The 14,854-nt window shown below is 38.1% G+C and overlaps 1 protein-coding gene across 7 annotated transcripts in view; it reads left to right on the forward strand.

The window, feature by feature from the left end:
• Positions 1-14,854, forward strand: part of RYR2 (ryanodine receptor 2) — a 429,918-nt gene that overhangs the window by 272,802 nt on the left and 142,262 nt on the right. For all 7 annotated transcript variants that reach the window (XM_075748765.1, XM_075748768.1, XM_075748767.1 and 4 more), the window contains 4 exons: positions 3,571-3,779; positions 5,677-5,851; positions 13,350-13,558; positions 14,460-14,812. In XM_075748765.1, the coding sequence (XP_075604880.1) occupies positions 3,571-3,779; positions 5,677-5,851; positions 13,350-13,558; positions 14,460-14,812 (946 nt within the window). The remainder of the gene's footprint in view (positions 1-3,570; positions 3,780-5,676; positions 5,852-13,349; positions 13,559-14,459; positions 14,813-14,854) is intronic.

The following is a 14,854-nucleotide window of genomic DNA, read 5'->3' on the forward strand; positions in this document are numbered from 1 at the left end:
GGCCATCTCCAAGGCACCAAGTAGCCTCATGAGTAGCAGTATTCAAGTAATATTAATGAGTAAATGTTCTTGGCAATTTTTTAGAGCATTTTCCATAGGTAGTAGGTGGATGCCACATACCTGTAGATGAATCAATAAAGGCATTTTTTTCAAGACAGTGTGTTCCGCAGTGAGGGAAAGAAGAAAACTGGAGAAGTAGGTGAGTCTAAGATTGGTGGTTTTGTGAATGGCAGAAAGAAAAGTACATTTCTATTTGAACAGATTGATCTGGAATGGATGGTGGGATAGCACAGGAAAAGAGTGGAAGTGGGAGCAAAGGAGCAGGATAACCCAGGAGACAGCTGGGGTCATAGATGTAGAGTTGGACCAGAGTTTAGAGATCCGAGTCCAAAACTTTATTGTTTGTTAATCATCAGGAAAAAATGAGAAAATGGATTTATTTGTATGTTTCGAAGAAGTACATGTACCAGCATACTTTTTCTCCCTTTAAAAATCTTTGCTTCTACATTCCACAAATGTTATAAAGCAGAAATGTGAGGTATAAACTAAGCTTGTTTCTACTGCTGTTATGGAGCAGACAGAATAACATGTTTACATTTTTAACCCTTCCTTTGAGGCTTCTTTTCTCCTCTTTCTCTGAAGCAGCCCAATAACAAACCAGCTTACATTTTTTTTTCAGTATTTTTTATGCCATCATTCTTTCATGGAGTAAGAGAATCAGTGAATACATTTAGAAGGAGTAAGTTGACTGTGTCAAATTTTATCTTTAGCCTCCTTTGAAACTCTTCATGTAGCCATTTGGTCTTTGAGAAAACCTACTTATAAGTACCTGACAAAGAGAGAATTTCAACTTAAACACTCTTAAACTAGCTTGTTATGAATCCCTTGCAGTTAAGAGAATTTTGGAATGAAGCATAGTAAGCTATGGTAAGATAAGCGTGTGTGATCATGGTACAGATACGTAACCAAATGAATTAGTGTTTGTGAAAGCTTTTATTTTCACACAGCTGTTAATGATAATTTATTTTACACTCTGTTGCACTAGAGAAGAAATGTGAACAAGCTCTTGCTCTTCATCTCAGCTTGACAGTTAACAAAGTAACTTTGAAGTGAGAAGTGGCAGTTTTTAAGGCACTCTGTGAAATCTCGTAGTTATCTGACTATCTCTTCAACAGTTTGAAACAGAATAAAGGAGAATGGTCAACACAATTCAAACTTGGTGTCTTATTACTTCTATTATTTCACTAGCTAAATAATACTTTCTAAATAGTACCTCGGCTGTGACTAGGTTTTCTGTTGTTCTTGAACAGGAGTTGCCTTTAACACTACTTTTATGCCTTTCTTAAGGGCATCCTTATTCTTTCCAGACTTGCTGCCCTTTATCTTGACAGAAGTTAATATATTTTTTCCTGAAGCAGGAGTATAATTACTTTGGGATTTTTGTTGTTGTTAAACCTTCATGCAAGACTTTTTAATGATTCCTATCCTCCATTTTCCATTGCTTCTGCAAAAACATCTAAATTGCAACCTTCCTTCTAATATTTATTATAACAACTAAGAAATATAGCAATAATTTTTTATAACAATGACACACTTAAAAAATCTGACTTTTAGAATGAGGAGATTAGGTGAATCAATCACAGTCTCTAAGTAAAGAAGATATCTCAGCTGAGGAATCTTGTCTTAAAAAAAGTTTGTCTTTTATGTTAGTTGGAAGATTAATTTAGTCTGTGTTTTGTTGGGGTTTGTATGTTTGGTGGTTTTGTTTTATTTAAAATAACAGTTCACAATCACAGAATTGTTAAGGTTGGTAGGGTACCTCTGGAGATCATCTGGTCAAGCAAGGTCAGCTAAAGCAGGTTGTCCAGGACCATGTCCAGATGGGTTTTGATTATCTTAGGGAACTACTGGAGAGAGTCCAGCAGAGGGCCACAAAGATGTTCAGGGGACTGGAGCATGTCTCTTATGAGGAAAGGCTGAGAGAGCTGGGGCTGTTTAGTCTGGAGAAGGGAAGACGGAGAAGGGAAGACTGAAAAGGGATCTTACCAACGCTTATAAATATCTAAAGGGTGGATGTCTAGAGGATGGGGCCAGACTCTTTTCAGTGGTGCCCAGTGACAGGACGAGGGCGACAGGCACAAATTGGAACACAGGAAGTTCCATCTCAATATGAGAAAAAGCTTCTTCACTTTGAGGGTGACCAAGCACTGGAACAGGCTGCCAAGAAAGGTTGTGGAGTCTCCTTCTCTGGAGATATTCAAAACCCACCTGGATGCAATCCTGTGCAACCTGCTTTAGGTGATCCTGCTGTAGCAGGGGGGTTGGACTAGATGATCTCTAGAGGACCCTTCCAACCCCTACCAATCTGTGAATCTGTGAATCTTCAAGGATGTTGTCTCCACAACTTTTCTGGCAACCTGTTCCAGTGTTTTACCACCCTCACAGTAAAAAGTGTTTTCTTGTGTTCAGATGGAATTTCATGGTTTTTAAACTTGTGTCCATTGCCTCTTATTCTGTCACTGGACACCACTGGGAAGTCTGGCTCCCTCTTCTTCATTCCATTCCACCAGGTATTTATGCTCATATATGAGATTACCCTCTGAGCCTTCTCTTCTCCAGGCTGAAGAGTCTCAGCTCTCTTTGCATCTCCTCATGAAAAAGATACTCTAGCCCCTTACTCATCTTGATGGCCCTGTGCTGTACTTGTTCCAGTAAATTGGTGTCTGTCTTGTACTGGAGAGCCCAGAACGGGACCCAGCACCCCAGATGTGTCCTCACTAGTACCAAGTAGAGTGAAAGGATCACGTCCCTGGACCTGCTGCCAGGGGTGTTCCAGAATACTTCTGTCATTATTTGACCTGAGGCTACATTACTGGCTTATATTATTATAAGCCAGTATTATTATATTACTGGCACAGATAACTATGAGATTTCACTGGCTTATATTGCACTTGTCTACCAGGACCCTCAGGTCCTTCTCTGCTGAGCTGGTTTCCAGCTGCTCAGCCCCCAGTATATTCTTTTGCCTGGGGTTATTCCTCCTCTTCAGCCTGTTGCGGTCTGTCTGAATGGCAGCACAACTGTCTGGTGTATCAGCTGCTCTTTCCAGTTTTGTATCATCTACAGACTTGCTGTGGATGTATTCTACATATTCACATATAGGGCAACTCTTCCTCACAACTTCCCAGTCTGTCCTTCCTAAAAAATGTGTATCCATCCAGTCGTGTGAGTTATCCCACCGTATTTCTGTGATCCCAATGAGGATTGTAGCCCTGTAACTGCATTCAGATTTCTAAGTTCTTCTTTTTTCTTGGTGTTTTGTTGTTTTTTTTCTTCCCCCCCATGCTGGATGAATTAGCATAGAGTCATTTCAGAGAGGTACCCAAGTGTGCTCCAGAATGGTCAAGGGTGCTTTCCCCATACGGCTGTTCCGCAGGCGCTTTCTTCTTTTCATGCGTATGCTTAAGGGGATTCCTTTGGCTTTTATTTTCACTGCCTTTGTCTTGTCAGTAGCTGAATACAGTGCTTTCTGCATTGGGTTTTACTTTTTTTACTTTTTAAACCTTACAGCCATGAGACTTGACCTGTGCAGTGGCATAATGGAAAAATTCAGGATCTTCCGCACGGAAAAGACTTACGCAGTAAAGGCTGGCAAGTGGTACTTTGAGTTTGAGGCAGTTACTGCGGGAGACATGAGAGTTGGCTGGACCAGGCCGGGTTGTCTGCCAGATCAGGAACTTGGCTCAGATGAAGAAGCTTTTGTTTTTGATGGCTTTAAGGTTTGTATATGTTTATCTGTAATAATATGAGTGACTACAAAACTTTTAATTTTGCATCTTATTCCATGTGTCATTGCCTCAACTTAATTGCCTTCTCTTCTTTTATTTGTGTTTTGTGAAATCATTTCTCTCTTTCTTAGGGCCTAGGTGGAATAATGAGGATCAATGTCACCTGAAAAATTAATTAGCAGGATTTGACATTTCTGTAATTTTTTTCACAGCTTCACAGTATTTGTACCGTATATATAAAGCATGGAAAATCTAAGTGACTTACTCAAGTTCAAAATACTGGCAGAGCTGTAATTAACTATGAATAATTTATTGAAATTTTTACTCTGTTGTTCTCTCTGTAAGAAATGCCATTGGGGAATAAATATGGTTAAGATTATTAGCAGTAAGTATTTGAGGCAAGCTTTGATACAAGTTTTTTATAGGAATGTAAAAGGTACAAAGAGTAAAAGAGTATACCTAAGTTTTTCTGGAAATCCTTACAGTTTAAATTAAGTGTGACAGAACCAGTAATTTTTGCTCAAATTTAACTCTGCATAAGACAACGACAGATTGAAATCTAGTAGTAAAAATGTATAAGAGAACAAACTAGTGTATATGAATAGATTATCATCAGAATTAGATTAAATGACTCATTAAAAAAATTATTTCAGTATGAAGGCAAGTGCAACCATTACCCAAACCATAACTGCGATTGAGGCTACTGATGACTCATGTCAAAATGTTTCTTATATCTGTTGTTTATTACTATTACAATATGTAACAGAAATCAACAGTCTTTCTGGCTGTTCCTAGTTAAATCAGTCTCTCAAGCTGTATTTTATTCATGTTGTTAGAATTTATTTGTTTCCCAGTGTTGTTTTACATGAGAAGATGCCTTAAAAAGAGAACTGAAAATTTGTTTTTGTAAAATATCTGATTGGCTTAAGTAAACTATTCAGGTCCTGTGTCTTTACTAGAATAGCTGTGTAGTAGTTTGCCTTCTGAATCTTAGGGTTTGACCCTTAGGTCTCAATCCACAAAGCTATTTTGTTGTCTTTGATTTTGATGGATTGTCTCCTTGGTTGGAGAAAAGCCCTTGACTTTCAGGATACACAGAAACGCTCATTTCTTTTGAAGCACTTTGAGGATGGATACAGAGGATTAAAATCTACTTGTGATGGAATATATAAATAAGGAACCTGTTTGTTATTAACACTGCTTTTTTTGTGTGTGTGTTACAGTAGTTCTTAATAGATGTTAATTTATTTGAATTCCAATCCAAGACCCCATCCAAAGCCTTTGCAGTCTTTGACTTGAAGGTCAGTCATACAAATAATTAATCATGTCCTCAGCTACTCTGGAATCTATCAGAAGCTGAGAGTGCTTGTCCCATCCACAGACTATTCTGTTCCTTCCAAAATGTGGTATGACAGGAAGTTTAATTTATTTTGTGCGCAACATTGTTAGAGTTATACTTAAGGAAACAGTAAAGTTTGGAAGCAATTACTTTATAGGATAATAGACTAAATAAAAGCAATTGCTTAAAAAAGTTTGTGAAGCAGTTATTTAACATTGTAATTGATAGCCTTTCAGGGAGCTTCTTCAGAAAAATAAGCCATACTTTTGTTACTAAAATGTTGAAATAGGAATTTTCCCTGTCAGCTCACTTAACAACATTTTACAATACTGATGTGAGGGCTGCTTGCAGGAAGTTAATTATTGGATTTCCATTTTCAAAGTCAACTTGGAGTACTCACAGGCATTGTTTTGTAATGATATGCTGTGAAAGTGTTAATTTTAGTGCTGTCTTAATTGAGGGGGCTAATTATTAGTTCTACCACTAAGGGAGAGAGGAACATATACATTGTCACTATTACTCTTTGAAATGCTTTTAAATCCTTTTCAGGCACAGCGGTGGCATCAAGGTAATGAGCATTTTGGCCGCTCTTGGTTGGCAGGAGATGTTGTTGGATGTATGGTTGACATGAATGAGCACACTATGATGTTCACCTTAAATGGTGAAATCCTGCTTGATGACTCAGGTTCAGAACTTGCATTCAAGGACTTTGAGGTTGGTGATGGTAAGTACTGTAATACATTGTGCTGTTAACTTGCTGTTGTTGCCCATTTTTTTCCTCCAGCTTCCCTATAATGCAGTGTGCTTTGGTGTGGTTTGTTGTTGGTGTGGGTTTTTTTTTTTTTGGGGGGGGGGGTGTGTGGTGTTTTTTTGTTTGTTTTTTGTTTTTTTTTTCTTTTTCCCTCTCTCTAGGGAACTACCCCTAGTCCTTGTCTCTGATTAGTATCAAGCCTTTGGAAAGGAGGTGTGCTAGGTGTGAGGATGAGGCTTGATTGTGGTGGGTTGACCCTGGCTGAGGGCCAGGTGCCCACCAGAGCCGCTCTATCACTCCCCTCTTTCATTAGACAGGGGAGAAAAGGTACAATGAAAGAAAACTTACGGGTCGAGATAAGGACAGGGAGAGATCATTCTCTAATTATCATCACGAGCAAAACAGACCGAACTTAGAGAGGGAATTCATCTTATTTATTACTAAGCAAAACAGAGTAGAGGAATGAGAAATAAAACCAAATCTTACAACAACCTCCCCCCACCCCTCCCATCTTCCCGGGCTCAACTTCACTCCCGGCTTCAACCTGCGCCCCCCCCCAGCAGCACAGGGGGACAGGGAGTGGGGGTTATCGTCAGTTCATCACGCGGTGTTTCTGCCGCTTCTTCATCCTCAGGGGGAGGACTCCTCTCATCGTTCCCCTGCTCCAGCGTGGGGTCCTTCTCACGGGAGACAGTCCTTCATGACCTTCTCCAACGTGAGTCTCCTCCACGGGGTGCAGACCTTCAGGAGCAAACTGCTCCCGCGTGGGGTCCCCCACGGGGTCACAAGTCCTGTCAGCAAACCTGCTCTGGCGTGGGCTCCTCTCTCCACGGATCCACAGGTCCTGCAGGAGCTTGCTCCAGCGCAGGCTTCCCACGGGGTCACAGCCTCCTTCAGGTGCCTCCACCTGCTCCGGCGTGGGGTCCTCCACGGGCTGCAGGTGGAATCTCTACACCCCCTCATCCTCCCTCCATGGGCTGCAGGGGGACAGTCTGCTTCACCATGGTCTTCACCACGGGCTGCAGGGGGATCTCTGCTCGGGCGCCTGGAGCACCTCCTCCCCCTCCTTCTGCACTGACCTTGGTGTCTGCAGATGTTCTTACATCTTCTCACTCCTCTCTCTGGCTGCAAAAGCGCTCTCTAACTGTTTTTTCTCTTTCTTAAATATGTTATCACAGAGGCGCTGATTGGCTTGGCCTTGGCCAGCGGCGGGTCCGTCTTTGAGCCGGCTGGCATTGGCTCTGTCAGACACAGGGGAAGCTTCTAGCAGCTTCTCACAGAAGCCACCCCTGTAGCCCCCCCTGCTACCAAAACCTTGCCACGCAAAACCAACACAATGATGAACTTTGTAGCCATCTACTGTGATCAGACCTTTTGACTATTTTGCAGGCATGTGTCTGGAGTTGCAAATTCATGACCTTTAACATTTCATCTGCACTGCAGAGGGTCATCATAGGATATAAGAGAATCATAGAATGAATCATAGAATGGGTTGGTTTGGAAGGGATCTTTGAAGTTCATCTAGTTCGACCCCCCGCCATGGGCAGCGACATCAAATTTTATCTAGATTAGTTACTAAAATGCTACCAAATTTCTGTCAGATTAGTGAGAACATATGGCAGGGAGTTTAAGCCAGCTTTAAGGTTTTGTGTTAGCTTGGGGAGGAGAAATGACACCTGATCCAGGATAAAGCCAGCTGGTACAAAGTTAGCCTCCAAAATTTTTTACTTAATTCTAAACCAGAAGATTGAATTTTGTGCCTGTTGTTGTAGTGTTCTTGGTGCAGCGTTCAGAGTCCACAAGCGAGTTTTAGTTTACCATGAAGCCATAGCTTACGAGATTGCAAAAGATGGTAAAGATTGTGAGGTTGTGTCAGGTGCCAGATTGATTCTATAACACAAAAGTGGTTTTGTTTATAAATTTAATTACATACTTGCATGCAAATAGGTACATAAAAGGGTAAGAAATTGCATTAATGTAGATAACTGCCTAAAATTTCTGAACTATGGTAACGTAAAAAAAAAAAAAGTATTTCAAGCTTTAATCTTTCCCTTTCATTTGTTGTAGGTACATATATTCTTTCATATATATTATACATCTGTTAAATAATACCTCTATGTCTGAGAGAGAAAGTTATTTTTTTTTTTAACAGTAAAAGCTGCAAATGATACTTTTGGGTTACTGATCCCTATTCCTAGGGGAAGTATGAATCTTATACCTCTTAAGTAGGCAGTTCCCTGCTTGAATTTTAACCACTTTACTTTCATCTGGACTTCAGAGTGTTTTACTTTCAGGAGTGCTTTGAGACAAGAATTTTTTAATTTTTTTTTTCCCCCCATTCTTATACCATACCGTACAAATTAGGAATAATTTGATTTCATTTAAAATGACATAATTGCCACCAATTTTCTAGACTCAGGCCTGTTACTTTACTGCCTTCAGATTTCCTTAAATACTGTGAGGCATACATAATGAGGGAAAGGGAAGGGTGAATTGTCTTACTGTTAGTGGTATAGGCATAAAATTATCCTGGTGTCATTAAGTTATAATGATTTTCCAGTTACTAGGCAGTATAATCCCTTTGAGGAGTGGGGGTTCTGACAGAAACTGGAATTCCATGAAATTCTAAGGGTAGCCTGTTTGATCACTGTTTTGATTTCAAAGTTGATGAAATCACAGTGGTGTAGTTTTCGTGGTACTTGTTTCTAGCTGCAGCTTCAGATTTAAAGAGGTAGCTATTGAGTCTGAAACTGCTAAAGTAGTTGCCAGGTTGTCATGGAGACTGAAGGCCTTGGAACCATGTCACAGACTTAATGTCAGTGTCAGGCCTGTCAGATTTTTCACAATATCTTTTTAATTCACATTAAGTTCTTCTAGTGTTGTGTTTGTAGAAAAGAGCTTGCCTTTGAAGTAAGATCTCCTATTGTGATTTCAAAGGAATGTGCTGATTGATCTCAAATTTAATAACAGTATTTGTAAATAATATGGATATTTAATATACAGTTCGGGGGGGTAGGGGAGCATCTATATGTATGTGTGTGTATATACAAACACACATATGAAATGCCCAAATTAAATATGACTTTTATAGAGTTTTTGGGTTTTTGTAGGCTGACTTTAGTTCAGTTTTGTTAACAGCTCTCACTTAAGAGCATTGAGGCTTTTCTGCAGGTCACTTCTATCAGTGAACTGTGTGCATGCCATGTGCTGCTGCAGAAAGAGGGCTTTTGCTTTAGAGAAGAGATAGAATTTCTGGTCAGAACCCACTGTCCTGCTTTGAGGGATGCAATCTGACTATAAATCAGTCCTGTAGTTTTAATTTACTTGGGAACAGTGAAAAGGGAATATGGCGCTCTGCCAGTTTACTAATAAAGGTCATGTGCTGCATCTTTGGTTGTACTGCCAACAAGAGGAGCTCCTTGTGATTATGGCGGACTAATTTATTTGTGATACTGTCTCACCAGTAAAATTGTTTAACATAATTGCATATTATTATGCATTTGTGTAAGAGGAAATTTCACACTGTAGATATGAACAAATATATTATGCAAACCAAATTTTGTTTTGTCAACTCATGGTCTCTGTGAGCATGAACTATTTATAGTAAGTGTTTGACAAATTAGGTCAGGAGGTTCATCTTGTATTCTCGAAAGTAGGGAACATTATAAAAAGTGTTGCTGTCCTATGCTTTTGCCATGTGTGCCAGACAATGCTAGAAGGTTACTTTTCTGGTGGTAGTGTTAAAGTCTTTCTACTTGTTTTGCTATTTCATGAAGTAAAATAAAAGTTTTGCTCCATAGCCCAGTTATGCACCTGGAGATTAAGAGCTAGGTCATAGGTAAATCATCTTTTCATGTAGCCTCCAGCATGCAAGAGCTACACAGGATCTGTGAAGTATCGCATCTAAGATGGCTGGATACCCATTTAGAGAAGGGTACTGAAAGTTTTTATTCCATAGTAAGTCATGTAACTGCCTCACCAGCACACTCCCTCCATATAAGATGAGATGCCATATCTTTATCAGATATAGAAGAGCTCTGAAACACCTTAATGACAATAAACCATTGGCAAATCAGTGCAGAATTTCACCGGAGATGGAAGTAGTACTTCCATGATTAGGACTTCCATGATGGTATTTATATTCCATTCATACAGAGCAACAGTTACTGTATAGTTATGAGTACTTGTGGGAGTTAGCTACATGTACAGTACTTCTCTGACACCAATGAAATTTGTATGAGTGAGAGAAATTGTTGTCTGTATTCCATATTGGCTGTAGTTACAGGGTTGACAGAAAATACTAAATTGAGTAAAACATGAATGAGAGTTTTACCTGTGTTCTGAGTTTCTTTGTTTTCTTTCAGGGATCTTGCAAATACTCATTTGCATTTTATATATGTGTGTGTATGTGTGTGTGTAAAATATTTGCTTCACATCTAAGAATGAATCTATCTGTGATATCTTTTTTTCTGAGTCCACAGGAAAATGCATAGATAGAAAAATTAACAGTTTATGTGCATTCTATTCAGGAAGAGTAAATATTAGTAACATTTAAAATATTTTTTCATATTTTAAATATTCCTGTTTTGATTTAATTTTGTGTCATGTATACATTTCAGCCTTCATGAATAGAGTCAATAGTGTTTTCTTGGATTTTGGTCCACATCTAATCATCTAAACAGCTTTTTCTGTAATGTATGCTTACTGATAACATCAGCTGCTATTGCTTTTTTTGTTTTGTAAAACAATTATTTCCCATTTGATTTGAGGGCTGTAATAAAGAGGAACTGCCTGTGTGTTAATTCTCAAGGTGCTGGAGATAGACCTTGCTGCTTCCTTTCATGAAATATTCGACCTGTGCAGAAACATAAAAAAATGTTCATATATAAATAAATACATAAATATAGACATATATTTATAGATAGATATGATAAGTTCAAAACTGATCAGTTTACAGCCCCTTGTCTTTGAACACTTTTTTTTGAAGCTTTTGTTCCTCTGTGTTTTCTATGAAAATATGACAGTGTTTGTGCCAAAAGTCTAGTTAGGTCATTATTTTGTTTTCAAGAGCAGTGGGTAGCAAATGCCTGTGAATACATGTCAGAACAAGATAAGCAGATAGTGATACAGTCACCCAGCCTCCAGTGATTTCTGGCTCAGGAGCTTTCTGAGGCAAACATGATGTTTGTGTTGAATAGTCCGGGTGGTTTGTTTGTTGGTTATTGGTTTTGGTTTTGTTTTTGTTTTTTTCTTTCTCACATGAAAGTCTCTAAACTTTTTTTGAATCAATGGGAGCTTTTATCATCCATGATGCTATGTGAAAGAGAATTCCACAGCATTACTGTGAACTGTATAAGGAAGTTCCTTCCTTTGTTTTGAAGCTTGCTACCAAACAGTTTTGATCATAATTTTTGTTATGAAAGACATTGAAAAATCATGTACTGGTCATCTTCTCTCTGCCACTCATAATGAGGTTATGTATCATACTCTGTAATAATTTTTTTTTAGGCTGAAGTGTCCTAATTTTGCTAATTGTTGTGATAAGAAAGCAGTTTCATTCGTGTTGGCCATTTTCAGATCTATTATATCCTTTCTGAGATGTGGAAAGCAAAACTCTTCACAAGATTCTGAATGTGGGTTCCATACATCCTGGAAACATCTGAAAATGTTTTACATCAATAAGAATTGGAAATTAAATGGTGAGGTGATTCAGACAGACAAAGCATATGCTTTAGGCTGCATATATCTATGTGGTTTATAGCCAATCTTATGTCATTTTTGGTTAATATTGTGAGGATTCATGCTGTCACAACTGTTTCTGTGAAAACCCATTTCAAACAACTTGATGTCTGTAGAAGGTTGTTACTCTTCGTGAGTGATGAGCTGAGATTTATAAAGTTGATTTGAAAATAAAATTTTTATATTTGGCTTTGCTTAAAACCTTTTGCAACAGCTTATGGATTCCTTTAACTCAACAGGGAGCATAGTAAGTTCTCCCTACTAAAGCGGCTAGGCTTTACCACAGCATATATCTATATATGCAAATACAATTTTCCTAGTTATGTGTTGTAATAATGCTTTTTTGTCTCATTTAGTTCTGGAAAATACTCATTATTATTGTCTGTCAATTCTAGCAGAATGGACATAAATCCTGGTGTCTAAATTTTCTATGTTATCTGAGAAGTTGATGACTTGTGATTTGAGAGCCTTGATGTGAAGATAAAAATCTGGACTTGAACTTATGATTAGTAGTGTATGTCCTTAAATTTATTGTGCCTAATACACATACACAGGATTTGTTATCATATGTATCTGTAATAAAATCTTCAAAAGGTAGTAGTGAAGGCTGCTCTTTTATCTGATGAGCAGTTGTTCCTGTAGATAGTGCTCTGCAGTTTGCTTTTGTCTCTAAAGAACGTATCATGAACAAATAGTCTGCCCTTTTTTTTATCTGGGCAGCCTAAAGAAAAGTGAGGAATGAGTTGTATTTTATGCTTAGACCCTTCAATACCTGGTACATTCACTTGAATCAGAATCATTGAACAGAGCTTCATGTTTCTTGTTGATATAAAAGAAAACATTTTGTTAACAGATAAGTCAAATGAATCTACAAAGCAATTTATAGCTGTGGAAATCTAAAATCAGGATGAAAAGGAACAGAAGAAATAAGAGATTTTCTTAAGTTTTTAGACTGTGATGCTAAGCCTGAGGAAAAAAAACAGAACAAAACATTTTTTTTTATAAAAAATGCAAAGGAGTCACAAGTGAGTTCTCTGTGCTATTGAAAGAGTAAGAGAGCAGATGCATACAAATGTGAAGTTAATTCAAAAACAAAAACAAAAAACCCAGCCCAAACCTGAACTATTGTAAGTTTCATGAAGCTACAATATCATATTACCAGTTTTCATTATCCAAAGCAACAAATTGTTATGAATTTTTAGAAGTAATTAATTTTAAATTTTATTTTAATCTACAGTGTGCATTTGGTGCATATTTGTAATTTTTTTCACTACTATAGCTGCATGGACAAGCACTACATTACTTTTATAGTAGTTTTAGAGGTTCTCTCATAATACCATGTCTAATGGAATTTTAGGAGGAATAACAAAGGTAGTAAGACTTGGAGTAAAATTGGCAACACTCTACCAGTTTAGCAGAGAGATTAACCAAGAGCTGTTTGTCAGACTCCTTCAAGTACTCTTAGATTTCTGTGAAGTAAATTGAGTGTTGTATGAAGATATCCATGGCTATTAGAGAGCTTTTTATTTCAGAATGATAGTTGATATACAGTACTCAGTGATACGCAAGAGGTGATGTGCTGTTGATGACTGCTTGCATTTATACCATTTGGGTTTTGGATTTTTTTTTATTGTTATTTTTTTTCCAAATAATTTTTAATTTGGTTATGGAAGAGAGCAGTTCTCTGATGTTCATGATGTACAACCTATGTGTTCTTTCATCTTGTTTTAAGGATTTCTACCTGTGTGCAGCCTGGGCCCATCTCAAGTGGGAAGAATGAACTTTGGAAAGGATGTCAGCACTCTAAAATATTTCACTATCTGTGGCTTACAGGAAGGGTATGAACCCTTTGCTGTTAATACAAACAGAGACATAACCATTTGGCTGAGTAAAAGACTCCCTCAGTTTCTACCAGTGCCACAAAATCATGAGCATATTGAGGTTTGTGATCCTATTAAAATATTTCTACATGCTTCTTCCATGAATATGTTTGAATTATGTCTCTACTTTTGCACTTCTAGACAAGATTTTTAATGTGATATGTTGACCCAATTCTGGATGAACCCTGCACCTGTTAAAAATGTCCTACATTCAATGGAGTTGCAAATAAAGTAGTTATTTGGTTGACAGTATTTCTTTATCCATGAAATCTGTCATGTGTGTAAACATGAGATTCTCAAAGACAAATTCTACAAGATGTCCTCATTAATAACTCACTCGCAGTGAGACATGTTTGTAAACAACTTCCAGAAATTGGGCATTTCTACATAACAGATACCATGTGTTCTGGTGCACACACTTTTTGAAGTAATTTTTCCATAACTAATTGGTTTTCATTTTAATAAATATTTATTAGCCAGTTGTGCCAACACTTATGTTCCAATCAGTTGTGCATCTTGATGGAACTGAATTCATGCCTTGTAAATCTACCATGAAATCCTTCTGAAATTGATGAAATAAGAACTCTTTTTTCAGCTTATGTATATCATCCTGTAGTATTTAAGCAATAATATGTGTTCTTGCATATGTACATGTATGATTTATATTGGTTGGTTTGTGTTGTTCTGGGCAGGGTTGGATTTATGTTGTCAAGAGTTATGAGGAAGGTTGTTCCTCATGAGTGGTTTTTTTATTTAACAATGGAACAACAAAAATCTCCACTCCTGATAGTATTTATTTCCCCTTAAAATGGCAGCACATGATTACAATACATTTGACCGTTGACAGCGTACTGTTGCAAGTTTTGCAAGTCATGGATGCCTATTCTGGAAATAGAAATTGAATATTTACAAGGAGGGGAAAAGCATCAGCTTCAAAACAACTACATCTTTACATTTGATAGGTGATGAGAATTGATGGCACCATAGACAGCTGCCCCTGCCTGAAGGTCACACAGAAGTCCTTTGGTTCACAGAACAGTAAAACAGACGTCATGTTTTTTCGATTAAGCATGCCCATTGAATGTGCTGAGGTGTTCTCCAGATCAGCTGCTGGAGGGTTACCAGGCTCTGGTGTTTTTGGCCCGAAGAATGACTTGGAGGATTATGATGCTGATTCTGATTTTGAGGTCCTAATGAAAACTGCTCATGGTCATCTAGTTCCCGACCGGACAGAAAGAGAAAAAGAGGCCACAAAACCAGAGTTAAACAACCATAAAGATTATGTTCAAGAAAAGCCTTCACGTCTTAAACAAAGGTTAGTAGCACATTTGGCTTGCCTTTTTCCCCCCACCCCCCC

This window comes from Balearica regulorum, chromosome 3 (assembly GCF_011004875.1).
Source record: "Balearica regulorum gibbericeps isolate bBalReg1 chromosome 3, bBalReg1.pri, whole genome shotgun sequence".
Taxonomy (NCBI): domain Eukaryota; kingdom Metazoa; phylum Chordata; class Aves; order Gruiformes; family Gruidae; genus Balearica; species Balearica regulorum.